General features: G+C 28.7%; 2 protein-coding genes and 1 long non-coding RNA gene across 6 annotated transcripts; 1 reads left to right on the top strand and 2 right to left on the bottom strand.

Annotated features, from left to right (window-relative positions):
• Positions 1-424: 424 nt before the first annotated feature.
• On the bottom strand, positions 425-13,662 carry LOC145187587 (CREB-regulated transcription coactivator 3-like). Of its 4 annotated transcripts, none has more exons than XM_090093529.1 (10): positions 12,029-13,662; positions 9,625-9,932; positions 6,477-6,687; positions 3,219-3,296; positions 3,039-3,126; positions 2,839-2,926; positions 2,402-2,460; positions 2,257-2,303; positions 1,985-2,043; positions 425-1,909 (listed from the first exon to the last, which is right to left on the bottom strand). In XM_090093529.1, the coding sequence occupies exons 3-10, from the start codon at positions 6,660-6,662 to the stop codon at positions 1,063-1,065; spliced, it is 1,452 nt and encodes a 483-aa protein (XP_089949655.1). In that variant the 5' UTR covers positions 6,663-6,687; positions 9,625-9,932; positions 12,029-13,662; the 3' UTR covers positions 425-1,062. The 4 variants fall into 4 exon arrangements, with proteins under 4 accessions (XP_089949655.1, XP_089949666.1, XP_089949661.1 ...); XM_090093540.1 differs by lacking the exon at positions 12,029-13,662 and adding an exon at positions 10,804-10,818; XM_090093535.1 differs by lacking the exon at positions 12,029-13,662 and adding an exon at positions 10,055-10,124.
• On the top strand, positions 12,019-18,696 carry LOC149893469 (uncharacterized). The gene is made up of 3 exons (XR_016454324.1): positions 12,019-12,157; positions 13,031-13,101; positions 17,335-18,696. It is a non-coding gene; the product is annotated as an uncharacterized LOC149893469 (long non-coding RNA).
• On the bottom strand, positions 14,463-15,949 carry LOC149893470 (uncharacterized). The gene has a single exon (XM_090093551.1). The coding sequence runs from the start codon at positions 15,579-15,581 to the stop codon at positions 14,613-14,615; it is 969 nt and encodes a 322-aa protein (XP_089949677.1). The 5' UTR covers positions 15,582-15,949; the 3' UTR covers positions 14,463-14,612.
• Positions 18,697-19,585: the final 889 nt, after the last annotated feature.

Below are 19,585 nucleotides of genomic sequence, written 5' to 3'. Positions count from 1 at the left end.
TATCGGGGGGTTCACAGTTCTTAGATAAATATAAAACTTACCTTTTTGGTTTTTTTAAAACCAAGTTATCACCAAAGTTAACAAAATATGAGAAATCAAAATTTTTAGTTTTTCCTGCGCGCATCGAACGCGCAATTTTCTCGTTATTTTTTAAATGTATGGATTTTTTAATTAAATAAGTTTAGATTCATTTCTTGCATTTTCAGTTCCACTTCTCCCTTACTAAACACGCCATTGATTATGACACAATTAGACTGATTACGTAAAAAAAATTAAAGAACAGTTTCTAGAGAGTGCTTACATCTTGAACGAACACTTTTAAAGTTTGATTTGAAGTGACTTTATTCCTTTAACAGGATATAATTACATGGGAAACAGTTTATCGGCCAACATTCTTGTTTAAAAAAAAAAAAAAACAAACGAAAAAAATAAAATAAATTTCGTTATCATAAAATATTTCTGCATCCCAATTATTTCAGCCATTGAAAGTAACAGCTTCTATGAGAAGTAAAAATTATAAAAACACGAGTTTGAAAATCTAACATGTAAATAGTTTGATCTTTTACAGTCGGGAAAAAAAAAAAAAGGATCAAAAGTTTAAACGATCGGTTTAAAAAATTCTTTGATGAAATAGTGAGATTCGTTTTCGGAGAAAAATTTCGTACATTCTTATCAAACTGTAAATACCACGAAAAATGTTGCATGGAAAAAAATTTCATTTTATTTTCGAAAAAACTAAAAGAATAAAAATGAAACAAATGAAATCTTTTAAATAAAAATTAAAATTTAAAAAAATTGTAATTTAAAATATCTAAATATAAAGAAATTGACAAAAGAAAATTACAAAAGAAACACGAGTAACAACACAACCGAACGTCTTCGCGTAATAGGTGGGATCTGAACACTAGTTTGGTTGCGTTTTCACGTGTCAATAGATCAATACAGTGCATTTCGCGCTCTTGCAAAAAAAATAAAAAGAAGCTCTTATATAAACAAATATTTTAGAGAGTATATGTACATCTGCGTCAATACAGTTATTTTAATTTTGAATCACAGCAAGAATCACTGATAATTTGCTCTTTCTAATCTGAATTGCTCTTCGGCAGATTGATCGACCAGTTCGGTATTATCGTCACTTAAAATACGCAAGTCTAAAGGATCAAGCGTTACACCGACGGAATTCAAGTCCGCTTCACTTAATTCGTTTTGAGTTTTAAATTTCATGAAATCGAGTGTTCGACCACAAAGATTGTTATTATTTCCCAGCTGACCTAAATTTTGCCTAAATATAGTTGACTTATTTGGATATTGGTTATTAGAATAATAGAGATCATAGCCATTGTCTCTACCATCAAACATATATGCGGACTGGTTTTGAATTCCGCTAATGTTTGGACTTTCAGCTTGCATTTGAAATTGTTGCAATTGTTGTTGCAAATCGTTCTGCAATGATTGCTGAGAAGCAATCATATCATTTGCAACTAGTGGGGAAAGCGTCTGGTTATTCCAGTAAAACGGTTGAGATGCGACAGGAGACAATGGGGTAGGACCAGGAGCAGGCCGGGAAATAGGACCGCCAGTCATGGCTACTTCATTTTTACCCAAGTTTTGATATAAATTAACTCTATTTTTTTGATCTCTGTGAAACGTTTCAAGCACGTCGGAGTTTGGAGACATACCCCTGTAAACCTGCTTACCTACAGGCCTACGCGGTGCAAGATTAAAAGGAGCCTGAAACGGATTTCTTTGTTCGTCAATATTCACTTTACTCTCTTGCTCATTATCAAGTGGAGTTTGTATAGGAGAAGGAATAGAAAGGTTAGACAGATCTGGTAACGAACTGGTATTGGCTTGCATTTGAATGGAATTTTGTGCCTTTGTTTTATCATTAAAGTTCACTTTCATCGAACTAAAGACAAAAAGGAAATCATAAGAATTTGCTTTCAAGAAAAATGCTGTCCTTGCGCGTTTAGTGAGAACTTACTTATTGAACGTCTGCACATCATTTTCATTTTTTATGGGTTGAGTTGGCGTCTGAATTAACTAAATAAAAGATTTTTAGAATAAAAGCACAAGGGAGTGTGAATACGCGAAATTGAAATCTGAACATAGACAATAAATATAAAAAATTAGAAATGAATGATCTTATAAGATTTAATCATTTTTAAGCACCTGATAGACATTTAAAGTTTATTTCAAAGAGTCATTTTCGAAAAAACTAAAAGTAGACGTAGGAAAAAAAAAGAAATTTCTTACCCTGGGTCCATTATTCGATGAAGTTCTGTGTTGCATTTGTGGAGATGCTGAACAAAAAAAAAAAAAATTACGATTCCTTAAAACAGAAGCAGCATTCTATTATGACGTAAATTTACTTGATTTTTAAAAAAATAATTTTACTTACTATTGGCTTTTTTAGGAAGTTGCTGCAGTGCTTGCTGTATTGCAGAATCCGAGAAAGTTCTGAAAGAAAAAACCTGAAATTTTGGACGCTCATGTAAAGTTCTAGAAAATAATCACAAAACCCACGATAGGTTAGCATACCAGCTAAATGTACTGACACTAAGATAAAAATAATTTCTTTACTTAATATTAGCATATTAGCTAATTGTAATTAAGTTCAGATACAAACCTGCTAACCTATCATGGGTTTTGTGATTGCTGGAATTAAGCTCAGATACAAATATTTTTTCACAGATACAAGCTTGTTCTTATGTAACCATGCTCTAGATAGCTAGTGACATGTCACAATCTTGCAATTCAACAGAAACAAGAAAAAATCCATGAAATAAACTTTAAAATTCAAAAACATAAAAAAAAAAAATTAAAGCAGAAAGATACCTTCTCCATTGTTGAGTTCCATCTCCTTGCTCTGCAATTGCAGCAGCTGGTTGTAGAGAATTTGTGCGATATGGAGCAGAAACAGTATCTAAGATAAAAAATATTCTTTCAAAAAAAAATTTATTTATGATCTTTTCAAAATAATTTGAGCTCATAAAACTAGCTATATGCTATTCATACTTAAGATAAAGATAACTTACAAGATCGTTTTGTTTTTGTAGGGAAAATTGGACCAGGGTAACCATTTTGATGGTTGTTATACGGCTCATTTAATCCAGGAAAATTACTCTAAAAAAAACAAAGATATTATAGATTGAAACAAAACCATTATTCAATTGATCAAATAATCTGTGTGTAAATATAAAAGGACCTGAGTTTACCTGAAAGTTCATTGGGTTAAGTGATGTATTGACATTAGGAAGTGATCCACCTTTGTATTTCTGCCTCATTTTTATAAACTAAAATTAATCAAATTAAAAAATAAAACTTGTAACGTTAAGTAAAAAGTATAAGTTCATATAACTTTTGTAAAATATTTTGGTATTAATAAATGATGCATGAAAAAGAGAAAAATTTAATAGATTAGAAAGCTTTAACTGAATATTATAAGACAACAAGTTTGTAATGTCATTAGTACATATTACCCTTCATGAAGTCAAAAGAGAAATAAAAAATTTATTTTCTATCTTTGTATGTATCAGGTCTGCTAAAAAAATATTGAGAAAATCAGCTACTAAACTTTGGCTCAACTTCAACTGAATGCTGTTCATGCAAAAATGAGTTCTATATTCATTCCAGAACATTCCTTAGTTTTGACTGAATTCATAAATTCTAATTTGATTTATAGCATTTTTCCATGAAGCGATAAAAGGCAAGAGACTACAACATTTCTCATTTGTTGAAAATGAAACTCAATTACCAAAGTCGCAATTGCTTACTTCTTCAGTTCAACAAAAGACAGAATGCAAGAGAGGAAGTATACTCAGATGCCTCCTTAAGTACATCTATAGCAATCTTTGTTTTGAATATTTTCATCAGGAGATTGAAGTCTGCAAGATGAGCTACAGTCAGGTCAAGCATCCTGCATAGATGATATGCTGAATTCTGTGCTCAAGCCAAATCCACTAAGTTCTATACTAAAGGAAGATCAGACCATCTGTAAGTTAGCAGGCAAATATGCTCATGAAACATGATTACCAACCACCTGCATCTAATGGGAAAGGTAAGAAAGCTGGATGGATTCCACATAAACTGCTTGAGAGAAAAAAAAATCAAGTGAGCCACTCTTTGCACGTCTTACTGCTTTTAAAACACAAGGAAGGTCCTTTTTTTGGTTGCATTCCTCAGCTGAAAAGTGGATTCTTTGGGACAACCAAAGCAGGTCTATACTGCAGGTATAGACCTGCTTTGGTTGTCCCAAAGAATCCACTCAGACCAATCATCCCAGAAGGTATCCAAACTGACTTGATGTAATCAAATTTAATAATCAAATAAATTAACATTAATTCTGGTAGTTTTTTTTCTGTAGGATAAATTGCTAAGAATTTAAAGCATTCTTTCAACAACTCACATTCTATTCTTATTATTGGTATGGCAAACTCTCCTAAACTTGAGTTATAGAGATTGGGACCTAGCAAATCGGTACAAAGTAAAAAGTTTTTGTTTGGTTGAACAAGTGCAATCTTTCCTAGAAGGCAATTTCTCCTAGACTAATCTAAATTTAATTTTACTTGAGCTCAGCAAATTTTATCAGCTCATAAAACTTATTTGATCTTCTAAATAGCATTATACACTCAAATAAACTTAAGCCTTCATTACTTTTACACTTTTTTTTTTTTTTACAGATTTTCTTTAAATGAAAAAATAAAAGTTTCAAATGAGAGTGAATCAGATATACTGCAGTTTTGCAACATTTTGCAGCATAAAAACTTAAGACATTAATTTTTAATTCATGTAAAGAATCCTGTATCTTAAAAACTTTTTGTACTTCATTACTTGGCAAACACTAAAAGAATTTATCTTAAATGCATTTATACTTTATCAGATGAAATGATAACTTACTCGAAGATATCATTTAATCTGATAAAGTATCAATGCTAATATGCATAATTATTTCAGATAAAACTTAGTTTTATGATTTTTTAAAAACAAGAAAATATCTGAAATAATTATGCATATTAGCATCATTTATACTGACTTACGTTATGTTAATGTAATTTTGATATATTGTGGAATAATTGACTTTCTCTTATAAAATATCTATTTGAGGCCAGAAGAAAGAATGAACAAACATTGATAAAACAAGGTCATGTCATAGTATAAGTTGTCTTTATTAGCTAACAACTTGATAAGGAAAATTAATTACATAAATTTGATAATATAGCTAATCTAATTGTTTATGTCATAAGTGAAAACAGTTAATTTCTAACTATTATTTATATCCTCAATAACAAGTTAACATGCAACAGCATTAGTCAGTTTTTAACAGGTTGTTGAGGAAAACTTTGAGAATAAGCATAATTTAAATAAAAATTAATCTAAATTTACTTATATAAAATCTTTAAAATCATTTTCTACAAATATAGAAATAGCTTCTTATGCAAAATATAGATTATTACTTTTACCATTCTGTGTACACATACTGAATGGACTGGATAACTTGATTTTCAATAAAAGAAAATAAATTATTTTGTAAATATCTACAGTTGATATCAAATCATGGGAAACAAGAGATATGCTGATGTACTTATTTCAAAATGTGTGAGGGCTTAAACATATAGATTGTGTTGCAAAGTTTAAACAAATATTACTTTTACCATATAGTACTTTAAAAACAATTAGCTTTAATGATTGAGCTTTATACTAAATGAATATGCAGTTTTATATAATATGTAAATGTCATAAAATTGATATATTACAATACTCTATAATAACACAGGGGGTAAAACAGAGCAATAGGCTGGGTCCCTCCTTTTTCACCTAAAATTAAATTTATGATTGGAAAGTACAGCTGACTTCTTAAATTACAATTTATTAAAATTTTTTTAGCTGTATCATTTTTTATTATGATATTTACTTTATTATTTTTATCTGTATTATTATTATTTGCCAGTTTTTTTTTTCTATCTTATAGTTGCATTGAAATTGTGTGTTTTCTTAAAAAAAAAAAAAAAATTAAAAAAACTTGGTAATTAAACATAATTTTTTATAACAATTATCATGAAAGTCAATTTTTTGTTTTCATGAAAGACAATTTATTTCATATTTAGTTCAGTTTTGAATGCATGTTGATGTTCATTTTGTGTTTTTTAATAAAATAAAATTAACAACTTAAAAAAAACATTTTTAAACATTTCAAAATAAAAAATGTTGTGTGTTTCTTACATTTTGAAAATATAACTCTAAAGTTTCACAGAGAAAGTTTCTCTAGTTATACCCATTATGAGAGAATTTTATTGCTAATGGCTTGAATTTAATTTTACTTTACTAAACTATTAGAGTTTTTACAATATATTTATATCACTATATAGCTAAAAAAAGAAAATGCAAAGATGAAAGACTACACCATAGCTTTACAGCTACATGATTTTGTCTTTAACATTTTTATCAACATTTTCGAATATACAAATTAATCTTACATCAGCATTTGGACTTCTCATCATATGACCTTGTGTATAATGAGATGACATTGTTGTCAAAGGAGGAGAGATACCCATTCTTGCATCTGAAACTTCTTGCATAATTTTATCAAAAGCTGCATTAGCTTCTTCTTCTTTTCTTCGAATGATTTCAAGTTTATCTGCAAACTTTCTTGGATTCGTCATTTTAAATAAATATGTATAGCTTTATCTGGAAAGCAAATTTAAAAAAACATGAAATATTATTTAGTAATTTTGGATTGAGAAGTAGCGACCGTCAGAAATTCGACATGGCTATTTTGTAAACACAAACATAAAATGGTTTCCCTAAAAGCAGTCTCGGTCCGAACTTTTTCCGAAACATTAAAATGTTAAGAACAGAGTCTGGCGCCAAACTTGTCACGTTGTTTTTAAAAAAAAAAAGGCTCTGTCTTCACCAATATAAACGCAAATCGTAGGAAGAGAAGTAATAATACTTAAGAAATTAAAGTGGGCGCAACAAAAGTTCAATTTATTGCAAGTCCATAATCTTCGCCCTGCACTCACATCATAAATGTTGTATATAAATGCCACTTTTAATGACATTGTAAAACATCATTGCATGAACCTTATAGATTAGATGTGTGTTTTTATTTAATATATAAAGTCGATGTATATAGTCTTAACGTCTTTTTTTCGAATAAACGTAAAGTAATGTTTATACTGCAGCCATTTTAGTTTAAATGCATAAAGGTTTGTGGCAATGTTAATTTTTGAATTCTTAAAAGTGGACGAATATACTGATGAATCTCTTTATTAAAACATTTATTATCAAGAAATTTTGATCTAATAAAGTTTTGATTTTATATCATGAGACATTAATTTTTTAGAACGTTTCTTCTATCTTTTGATTTTCATTTGGACGAGAACTATAAAGAAAACATGTTTTTCAATCAACTAGATTATAATTTTTTTTTCGTGAAATGTAACATAAAACCGTGTTCTAGTTTATGTTATTTACTTTTGAAAAATGGTTTTTAAAGAAAGGTTAAGCAGAGGAAAGATGAATATGAATACAATTTTCTATTCCTTTTTCATTTATTTTTTTATTATTTCTTATCTTTTATCTATTTTTATATTACTTGTTTTACATCAAATTCAAAAATTTCACCTTCTAAATATTTTCTTTGTGTTTTCGAAAACTCTTACCTACGTGCAGATGTTTCAATTTTAAATTTTAATATTTCATAAACCAGAGTGTAAAATACAACTGAGTTGAAAGTGTCTTCTCGAAGCAATCAATACTTTCGCTGATTTTTTTTGAGCAATTAACCTGGTGGTTGAAGGCATAGAAGCCGCATGGTGTAAGCCGCACTTTCAGGCAACTTCAGACACTTACTTCAGACACCTACTTCGATTAGTTAATGAGCCAGAGAAAAGATGGTTGTGAGCGCTACCAATCCACCAGTACAAAAAATGAAACACTGATATTTGAACGTCATTTTAAAATAAAGTCAAATTGTTAAAAGAATGGCTTATTTCCACATTTAAATTAAATCTCTTCATCCAGCACTTTCTTCTGCCAACTTTCAAAGCTTTTTCAAGTGAATAAAGCTGTAAAGTTTCATTTAAATAAGCCCATTTTTAAATAACTTTTCGCATTTGTACAAGACAATAATTTTGTGGCTTACTCGTTTAATTTAAATGTTTACATTTTATTCTGATTAATGTCCTTGCCCAAAAAAAGTTAAAGATGCTAAATAATGATATATTTTCATAAAAATACGAGGGTGCTACTCGTGCTCATCAATATTCTACATATTTATTTATGTTTACAACAAAAATGCTTTTCATCTTAAAATTTCCTATCTTTCGAAAAAAAAGACTTTATTTCTTCTGATTAATATATATTTCTTCTGATTATTATATATTACTGCTACTTAAAAAAAAGACGAGCTTAAGAATACTGTCTTTTAAATATTCCTTGTTGCAAATGTGAGACGTTTCCAAGATCTGTTTCAAAATTAGACTATTTAGAGAAAAGAGAGTTTAAAATTTAAGAAAAAAACTTTTAAAATACTTATACCCTTCACTTTCTTTTAATAAGTTTAAAAAATATGTTTTAAAATTATGGAAGGAATCAAGCAAAAACAACTAAACCGCTGTTCATATTTTAAACGTCGATCAAAAGCATCTATTTTGCCTTTGCTTCAAATGAATCTTCTCATCTTTTTCTCTCACAAAATATTCATAATATTTATATACTTATTATTGTTAGTATATTACTTTTATTACATTACTTTTTAAAGAAGGTTCAATAAGCCGACAAATTGGGGCTCTCTTCCAGAATAAGATATGAAAACATTTCCATTCGACTTCACTTTTTTTTGACGACATTTAAAAAGATCTCGTTGATAACAAGTTAATAGGCTTAAAATCTTTTTTTTTTAATTTAATTACATTTATATTTTTATTATCTTTGAGTTATTGTTACTGGGATATAAATATTTCATGTTAAATTTTAAATATTTATACATAAAATATGTTCATATGTAAATGTATACAAATAGTTCGGAATAAACTTCAATGTACTGAGCTGGCTTTTATACGCAATTATTTACGGGTTTATTTCTTTTTATGGTTTGTCAGATAATAATTGCAGATTTAAATGCGTGGGTTGATTTTTATTTTTAAAAGATTGTCATTTTATAGGGAATTATTAAAAAAATTCCGTGTCGAATATCCTAAGCGGCTTTGAGTGCAAAATGAAGACTTAAGCAAACAAATAGAACCGCGTTGCGTTGCTAATGAACGTAGAGGAAATAATAAAGATGGCTACAATTTACCATAATATTTATTTCAATAAGAATTTCTAAGGAAATTATGCCTTTTGAAAATAGTCTTAATTTCAAAAAAGTTTTTGTGGAAATTTGTTTAAAAACACAAAAAGCGTTTAAACAAAGATGTTAAAGAGAATTTTAAAATTTCTTAGTGTTCAGCAATGGTACATGCGTGAAGATACATGTGCGTATCAACATTATTTATGAAAATAAAACTTGTAAAACAAAAAATTTGTTATACATATTTCTCAAAACCTTCTGACATAATTATGTTTTGAAATCGCAGTTCTTAATAAAAGTTTGAAACTTGAAAAAGTATAAAGTTTTACCTCGTTTTTCCTTCTTCATAAAACACTTGACGCATAATTTCAGCAAAAGAAATTGAGTAAAAAATCTTTAAAAACTCTGCAAATACTTTATACCCTTAAATTTAAAAATGTGCTTTTAACTAACATAGTTTTAGTGTTTTTCATGTCATTGATGATTTTTATTTTAGGTAATTATTTGTTTAATGAACTTCGCTGCTTACTTTTAAATAATGTTAAATACAAGCATGGTCGTGTGATGGTCCAATACCGTTAACGTCGATACCGGGAATTTTTTGAACGGATTTTCCGTTAATGGTCGGTACTTTCCGCTAAAAAAAAATAATAGAGAAACAGCTTTTAAAACTAAAATGTTACTGTAACTCATCCAGGATAGTTTGTAGTTAATCAGAAAAGAAAATTCAGCAGTTAAATAATTAGAAATTATCATTACTTGTCGTATTTAATTGTCAAAGCAAAGATTTTTTTAATTTTTTTGAACTAGTTAAAGTATTCCCTAACAATTTTGTTTTTCTTTAGAAAAATGTTTGTTCTTTTGACTAAACATTGGCATTTGTTATTTCTGATAACGTAAAACAACGAGCAAAGTACAAAATTTCCATATCAGCCCATCGAAAACCAAAAATAGCGTTAGTAAAATTGCTTTTTTTTGCTTTGCAGATTATGAAAGATAGTTGTTTAAAATGGTAAAATTTGCTACTCATTTACAAACTATATATGCAAATTCCTTTATTCACTCGTTTATCTCTTCTTTAAAAATTCTTTGATAATAGTCTAATTACGCCTAATTACGTCTAATTACGTCTATTTAAGTCTAAATACGTCTAATTACGCTAAATCAGACAGATTTCAGGACTGTTATAAGAAAGTTTATATTCTGGGGGATAAAACTAATGTTGCTATCTTTACACCACTGCAGACTCTCAAGCACTTTTTTTATGAACAAAGTGCTATGTGCATAATTTATTGGTGCATAATTTATTGGTGCATAATTTAATGTGCATAATTTAATGTGCATAATTGGATCAGAGATTTCAGCCTGTACTGAAACCACAACAAGCTACAAATTTAGAGCTTCAAACTTAAAGAAAACATAAAAAAAAAAGATTTGCTGAAAAGTTCAGAAATCACGTTTACAGTGTTGCAAATTTTTTTTTTTTTAAAGAAATGAAAGAAACCTACTCTGAAGCTTTTGCGATTAAGAAAAGTAATTGCTGTTTTTCGTTTATTAAGTTCAAGCTAACAAGTTTATCCAAAAGTTGATCTGAGTACTTGCAAATAGATTAAGTTAAGTGAATGTTTTAAGAACTTTAATTCTTTTAAAAATATGATTATGGGGTCAAAAAAAAATAAACAAGTGCCGTTGCTATGGGGGTTGTTAGGAGAATAATGATACGTGTTATACATATCAATAATATAAACATGTCAATATAAAAAACTATTAGTCATAAAAATGAAAAAAAATAATTGATAAATTATTTCTTAAAAGATTGTTGAAGGTTTGATTTAAGTGTGTTGTCTCTTTTCAAGTACATCTATTTGCGTTTTTATTTATTTTTAAATTTGACCCATCGAGTCCCAACATTTATTGAATTTTAATTCAATACTTGGACCAAAAATGGGGCAAAGTTTAAAAAATTAATTGGACGCTATTGTAATCAGTTGTAAAGAAGCTATATGCAAAAAGACTGCATGAACCAAATTGTAAAATATATATTAAACGGAAAAATCTTTGTAAATTACATAAAACCAAACCTGTTAGAACCTGTTAGATAAGGTTTCAATTTTGTGTATCCACTTAAACTTGTGTACTTACAAAATTGTAGCATGGAAATAATGGAAATGGAAAAGATAGTGGAAATTTTGGAGCAACCAAATTATGTGTTTGTCTATAGCCCCTTACATTTTTAAATATCTTCGTCATCCGTACAAAATTTTGTTTTTACCTGCAAAAAGATAATTAATAAATTATTTCTTAAAAGATTGTTGAAGGTTTGATTTAAGTGTGTTGTCTCTTTTCAAGTACATCTATTTACGTTTTTATTTGTTTTTACATTTGACCCATTGAGTCCCAACATTTATTGAATTTTAACTGAGTATTTTGCCTTTTTTTTTCTCTTGATTTTGTTGTGATTTAAGTTAAATACCACGTGTTTATTACGTGTTAAATAACATGTGTTAAATATCACGAGCTAAATATCACGTGTTATGCTTTTAATCATTTTTTTTTTAAATTGCTTTTCCAGTAAAGATTTTTTTACTCAATTTAAAGCATTTTTTGATCTAAAATAAGATAGCTTGTGGTGTTCGGATTACGAAATGTTGGGTTCACGGAACATTTTTTAATTTGAATGATAGTGTAAATTTCTTGCATATAAAATATACTTGCATATAAAATTGCACATACTTGCATGTAAATTATTTGGTTGATATTTTGTGTAATGTTATCCTAACCCAGTTAGAATGATCAATAAAATCTTTTGAAACATTTGTCTTGCACATGATAAGTAATTTGGGCTGCTGAAAAAGTTTGGCTGTAAGTGTTGGGTTTTTTATAAAATTCATTGAGCTCAAGTTTGATTAAAGTTTATAAACACTCTAGTCCAACTTAAAGCACCTTCTTTATGAAGAAGAATAACACATTCACTCGGTGCAAGTTAGCCACCAGTTGATCTTCACCAAAATATTTATAACAGAGTGCTCAGCAAAAACTAAGTATCAATAAGCTTTAACGTAATTAATCTTCAGACAATTTTGTGCTGTACAAATAACAAGGTACAACATACATAAATGTACCACTGGAAAAGACTTGTTTGATTGATAGAGTTTTATGATAGGTTAATGTAAGAAGTAAATCTAGCAACTTAAAAATTTGATTGTTCCATTATTATTCTATTATTGTTCTATTATTGTTTTATATTAGGATTCGAATGTACTAGCCAATATAAAGCGATTTCAAAAAAATGACGCATTAAGCTTTTATTTTGTTCAAAGTTTAATTAAAATACGACAAAATAAAAACTAAAGAAGATAGTGACCGAATTTATTTATTTATTTATTTAGTATGACATACTGATACAAAAATATTTTATATTTTTAATATTTTAAGAATTCCTCTTAAAAAATTTTTGTATCAGTGAGTCATATTAAATCATAGCAACTATATTTTCAAATGATATTGATCATAACGATAAAATAAATCAATAGAAAAACTTCGACAAATCGAAATTAGCGCATAAACAATAAACTTAAAATGTATTATTTGAAACAATCTATTTTGGCCTGCACGCATCCATTTTGCATCGATTTTGCACCTATCTTGCATTGATTTTGTACCGATCTTGTATCGAGTTAGTATCGATTAAACAAGATGTTAAAAACTTTGTTTAGCTAATGGCTCTTGTTTTAGGCTACTTATGGACTTATTTGGAGCTCGATTATTTGTTTGTAGAATCGAATGGATTCGCGTCTTGTGATCGGGTAAGCGAGAGGGTTAAATTTATTTCACTTTCTTCCATCCAAGCTTTGTATTTGCAAGATGTGTAAAGTGTGTTAAAAACCTAAATAACTTTTATTCATTAACTTATAAAGTTCTGAATATTTTCTTTAAAATACATGTAAATATTGGCAAATGATTACTGTTTTAACTACTTTGACATCCTAGATGCGTAAATTTTTTTGCAAAAAAAAAATTATCAGCCTGTCAACTTATGACGTCCTACCGTTGGTTTACACCAATTTGATTACATTAATGGCAGATGAGTTGTAGTTGTAATTCACAGCACAAACATTGTGAAATGTAGTTTGCATAAATCGCTATTTGCACGCAAAATCATTATTTTTAAGTAAATATATCTAAAGTGGAACAAAAAAAATAAACAAAAAAACCTTCGAAGAACGAAAATTTTTGTAAAGTTACATAAAGGTAAAAGAAAATTGAAAGCGAAATCGAAGTAAAGTTGTTCCAAAAGAATCGAATTTCTAACACAATCGAAGTTCCAAAAACATGTCAACAGTTAATTTTCACATCAAAAAAAAAAAAAAAAATTTTATTAAAAAATGCTTTGATACAATTAGTTGAATACTCAGCAATGCAAGATCAGTATTGAAACATTGATTCTATTGTGGAAATTTTTTGTGGTATAAATGTGCTGTTTTTTTTTTTTAAATCAGTAAACTTATGAAGAGGTGTTCATTTTTAAAAACTAATTTGGGTCTTAGTTTTACTAACCCAATCCTGTTAATGTTACTTGAACCATTCAGAGGAAAAAAGGTTTTTGTTGAGCAAAAAATAATAAAATAAAAATAAAATAAGAAAATAAGAATAAAATAAGAATAAACTAATAAGATAAGAATAAAAGAATAAAATAAGAATAAACTAATAAGATAAGAATAAAAGAATAAAATAAAAATAAAATAACAAAATGAGAATGAAATGATAAAATAATAAGATAAGAATAAAAGAATAAAATAAGAATAAAATAATAAAATGAGAATAAAAGAATAAAATAAGAATAAAATAATAAAATGAGAATGAAATAAGAAAATAAGAATAAAATAATAAGATAAGAATAAAAGAATAAAATAAGAATAAAATAATAAAATGAGAATGAAATAATAAAAAAAGAATAAAATAAAAATAAAAGAATAAAATAAAAATAAAAGAATAAAATAAAAATGAAAGAATAAAACAAAAATGAAAGAATAAAAATTGGTAAAGTCTATTTGGTTTAGTGTGAACATTATTTAATATCACTACTTATCATTATTATTAGCTTTTTTAATTCCTTGTAACTGCTCCCCAAAAGCGCAAATAAAAGATTTAGTAATTGTATGGTCTGAGCAATTTATAATTTATCCTTGATCCTAGAAATTTAGGAAAATTAAAACGATAACGATTTTCTTTATTCATATTTACTCCGCAAAACACCAAAATAATTTTTTAGTTTGTTGTTCCTAATTTTAAAAAACATTGTATTCATAAAGTCTCATCAGTGGTAATAAAATTCATAACGTCTTATAGTTTTTGCAAAGCGACGAAGTCTTTTTAATTTTTTTTCGCGTTTCGCTCGCATTTTTTCAATCCATCCACGAAAAAAGTACACGACAGAATTTAATGCGCTGTTTAAAGAAAGTACATCGTTTGTCCAACTGGAAATGCGACCATCAACGAAAACATCAATAGAATATGGAATTGTCAAAGCAACAAAAGTACAAGCGACTGAAAGGCATACAAAAGATACGTTTTGGTTTGATTGAGTAGATTGGAACTTGTATTCGTTTACTATTGACTTAATGTTTAGTCTATGAATAATTAATCCGTAGCAAAAAATCATCACAAAATCAGCTATGATAATAATTATGGCAATTGCCTTCGTAATATCAGCTTCATAGTTTACGGCAGTTTCAATAAACGTCAGGTTTATTGTTTGATTGACAGTTTCATGTGCAGTGGTCAAACTGTCTTCGCTTGTTGCGTCCAGGTTTGCATAAGTGTACAAGGTTATCGCAGCTATTGTTGTTAAAATCCACGTTGATCCAATGAGTATGTATAATCTTCTTTTTGTAACGTGAACTTTGTGCTTAAGTGGTGCATAAACTAACCATAACCGATCAAACGTTATCCAACACAGGTGACAGATCGAAGTCACGATAAAATAAAAAAATATAGTAAAATAAAATTGCTTTACTTTATTGTAATATTTATTTCTCATAAAAGTTGCTATCTCAAGTGTAATTATTGATAAACCGAAAAATAAATCCGCAAAAGATAAACTGAGCAACATAACTTCGTAGCGCTTTCGTTTTCTTTTCAACTTTGCAATTAAAATTATTTCTGCAATATTAAGAAGTGTGATTGCTATTCCGATGCATATTGCTGATGTTTTAACATCACTTTGATTTTCCGCTATTGGTATTGACTGATTTGATTGAGAAGTTGTTAAATTTAATTCAGACATTTTTTACGAATTGATATTTCTTAACATCTTCAGTTCATATTTTATAAGTATCTTTGCATCGAATATTCAAACACAATGAGGTTGAGATTGATTATTTTAGACAATTTCGCCATTTGTTCAGTCTTCTATAAGTGATTATCTGAAATAAGATTTTTCATCCGTTTGTTTACAATCAATAATCCTTACCTTTTTTAAAAAAATATTTTAAACCCAACCATTTAATTTCGTTTATATTTGCAAAAAAATCCTCATTGTAAAATTCATTTAAATAAGCATTTTTTTAGCATGATATAATATGCCATACTTCGTGCAATACGTCTTAAATCGATTAATACTTTTGAAATCAAGAAGACATATTCAAGCTGTTCACAACATAATGAACTTTCATGAGACTTTTACTTGACTCTGTGAACGGTATTTTTAAGCTAAACAATCTCGAATTCCAGAGATTAAAAGTTATCATGGGAGTTGCATTCCTTTGAGCTTTTCCCATCTTGTCCTATGACCAAACCAGTGTAAAGGTCTGCTATGGAATCTCAGAGTTTAAAAATGTTAATTAAGTTTGTTCTACGTTAAGGAAGCGATTTATGAGCATGCTACATGAGCATGTCACATGAGCGGTTTTCCAAAAAAATTTTGTTAAATTTTAAGGTTATGGCTGGTATCAATCATTTTTCTAAGAAATCAAAAGTATGAATCATTTTTCTAAGAAATCAAAAGTCCTCAAGAGATTGTTTCTGTCCTCAAGAGATTGTTTCTGCCCTTAAGAGATTGTTTGTGTCCTCAAGAGATTGTTTGTGTCCTCAAGAGATTGTTTCTGCCCTCAAGAGATTGTTTCTGTCCTTGAGAGATTGTTATTGTGAAAACATTCTAATCAATAAATTATCTTGCAATGGTCTTATTTAGAATCCTTGATTGAATTAAAGTCATTAAATACGCATTTGAATCTTGCTAGTGTGTTAATTTTTTATTTGTAGCTCAATGCTCCCTTACAAAACATACCCCCAACTTTACCCTTACGGAAAATTTGAATCCAATTCACAAAATATTAAGTGTAGTATTAAAAACTTTACAAAAAAATGTTTAAAATTATAACTGGATTTAACGAGTATATAATCTCTACACTTAATTATATTTAATTATACTTATCTTTAATTTTTGCCTTTCCACCTGATGTAAGATGAAAAATTTTCATCCTCCCAAAAAATTATAATCAAGTTTAACGCGCTCTTTATGTAAAGCATTGCATTTGTCCAATTGTATACATCTCAATCGATAAAGTCATTAACCGTGTAGGGAATAGTAAAAAGTAATAAATGCAATAGCAACAGTTTGATATAAATATGAAACACTCTCAGTAACTATGGATGCACGTATATATTTTTTAAACTGTAGTTAACTTTGTAAAATTTAAGATTGTAGCAGCAGCCATTTTAACTTCCACTTGGTCTTCCGATATTTTCGATTATCTGGCCTTCGGAACGCCGTGGTCTCCGGCACATGAGCGAGGTGTTTATAGGCAAAACCGTGCCAGACAGCATTTGAATAAAAAAATAGCTATAATTATATTTATGGTAACTTTTAATCTGTTGATTTTTTCATAATTGACAATATCCTCAGTTTTTCCAAAAGAAGAATATGTTAAGTTAGGTTTTTTTAGTTGAATTTTTTTAATTGGCATTGTCTGGTAAACATAATTGCACCTGTGATATCCGTTTGCTTATATACAAGATCTATATCTGCTTTTTTGTAGCGTGTTTGATCAGCGCAATAACCAGGCGCATTCTATCACAAATGTAAAATGGAAGCAGCACCAGCCCTTTCTTTTTGGGAAAAGAGAAGGAGGAGGGGGGAGGCAGGTCATACAAGAGTGGCAAGTGATTTGGGCTGCAAATTTTAAGTCCTGTTACATGTTTACTTTTTAAATGTTTAAATTATTTTTTATTTTAAATGTAAACATTTTTTTTTTCTTTAATTGTCTTTTTTTGTAAAAATACAAGTGAGAATTCAAATCTGAAAAAGTCCTCCATGTTTTAAAACTATTAAATAAAAAATGATCTCTTAATAATTTTCAACTTATTTTTAGTAATAGTGTCTTTTCTTGGGTTTTTGATTGTGAAGCATTTTCAAACACCTCGATAGTGACTGTTAACGATAGTTTTTCTCTTAGATATTGTCCAAAGTAATAAGAAAGTATCATTATTTGATGAAAAGGACACAAATGCAAAACTATGAGAAAGGGGACATCTGTGGTTTTTCCCGTGTAGTTTCCAAAAGGTTAACAGACGAAAGTATCGCTCTAAAGGCAATTAAAGTCCATTTATTAGTTTAATATAATTAATGCGTAAATTGTTTAGTAACCAAACAGCGCAGAATAATTTGATGACATGTTTAAAGATGGCCAAGTAGTATGTTTTTTTGTTTTCCATTTTTTTTAGATGTATTGACGTATCATTGTATGATTTTTTATTATGATTTTAGTTAACAATACCTGTTACTGTAGCAAGTGGAGAAGTCTTTCTAAATTGAAATTAAAACTTATCTGCGATCTACAATAACAGAAACGCCCAAAAGATTAATTTACAAGAATTTAGGTAACCACTAGAAAAACATCAGTTACCTTGTTTAAAAATATATGTTTCATGTGAATAAAATATTTCTACGACTTTTGTTGTTTTGGAGTTTGGATGGCATTTTTTTTTGGTACACGTTATTTACCAGCCTTCTTTATCGAATTATCAGGAGTAGGCGGAAAAATTCGGCACGAGGGGGGGGGGGGCAGCAAGAAGGAATTGACCGGCAATGAAAGTTGAAAGAAGGCATAAGATTTCTCCTGGCTTTGATGTTAGCGATCATAAATATTTCTGTAGCGTTTAGCAAAATTACTGTAACTTCATTTATAACATCTGCCGGATGTTAAACGGTTTAAAGGTGCAACTTGATTAGTTTTATGTTCTAATTTCTTTTGTGAATTACGATAAAAAATGGGCGTATGCTTTATGCAAATTTTGACAATTTTCATAATTTATGCGAATCTATTAAATTTGGCCGTTACTACCTGAAGTGAAATGCGCTCTATGCAGCCATATGCTACTCGGATAAATTTGAGGTTAAAACTGAATGTTTTATAACAATCGTCAACATCTATAATTTCCATTGGTTGTTACTTGTTGATAACACTGTTTATTCATTGGCATATTTTACTAAAAAAACTGTATGATTGAATGTGTTGAAAAAATGGAAAACGTAAAAAAAAGAAAATAAGTACAACTAAAATTCCAATTGTCAATAATTTATTTTCCGTCTCAGTCTAATATTCGGGGTGTTTGTATAAATAGAATTAATCATCAATGGTGGTAATCTTATTACAAGCTACTGCTAAGGATCACATATTGCTAAGCACAGTAACTCTTTTTTTTCTCCATTTAAAATTTAAACGGCGAGTTTTGCCTGGAAGGCATTGCCTAAATTATTTGATTACATTTTTCACGGCCGTCAACATAAGCATCCTAAAAAAAGTTATCTTTCATCACCTGTATTAAAAAGCAAATATAGCAGTTTTAATGCGTGATAAATATTAGTGGAGATAAGCACAATAGTTTGTCATCATCCCGAAAGCAGACAACTAATTCGGTGAAAAAAATAATAACGCACGTATATAAGGAAACTTTTATTAACAGTTTATATTTACTTTTTTGTTAATTCTGTTGGTTAACAAACAGAAAAAAAAAGTCAGCGTTTCAAGCCTCTTAGATGTAAAACAAAAGGTTGCAAGTCCATCTCTTATAGGACCATGGTTTCAAGAGACTCCTCTGTCAAGCGGGCTTAAAATCATGCTAAGTAAAAAAATTGATCAAATAAAACGCGCGAAAACAGTTTGGTTCTCCGAAACAATTTTGCGCTTGTTTTATCCAAAAGTAGTTTTTTGCGCTATAATCAAATTGAGCGACAGTAAAATTTCAAATTGAATTAAAAAACAGAAATTCTTAAAACAACAAACTTTT

This window comes from Hydra viridissima, unplaced genomic scaffold (assembly GCF_058129835.1).
Source record: "Hydra viridissima isolate aposymbiotic clone 2 unplaced genomic scaffold, HvirCarnegie_v1 scaffold_1, whole genome shotgun sequence".
Lineage (NCBI taxonomy): Eukaryota > Metazoa > Cnidaria > Hydrozoa > Anthoathecata > Hydridae > Hydra > Hydra viridissima.
Note: the sequence above shows the minus strand (reverse complement) of the source record. Positions and strands in the feature narration are given on the sequence as shown.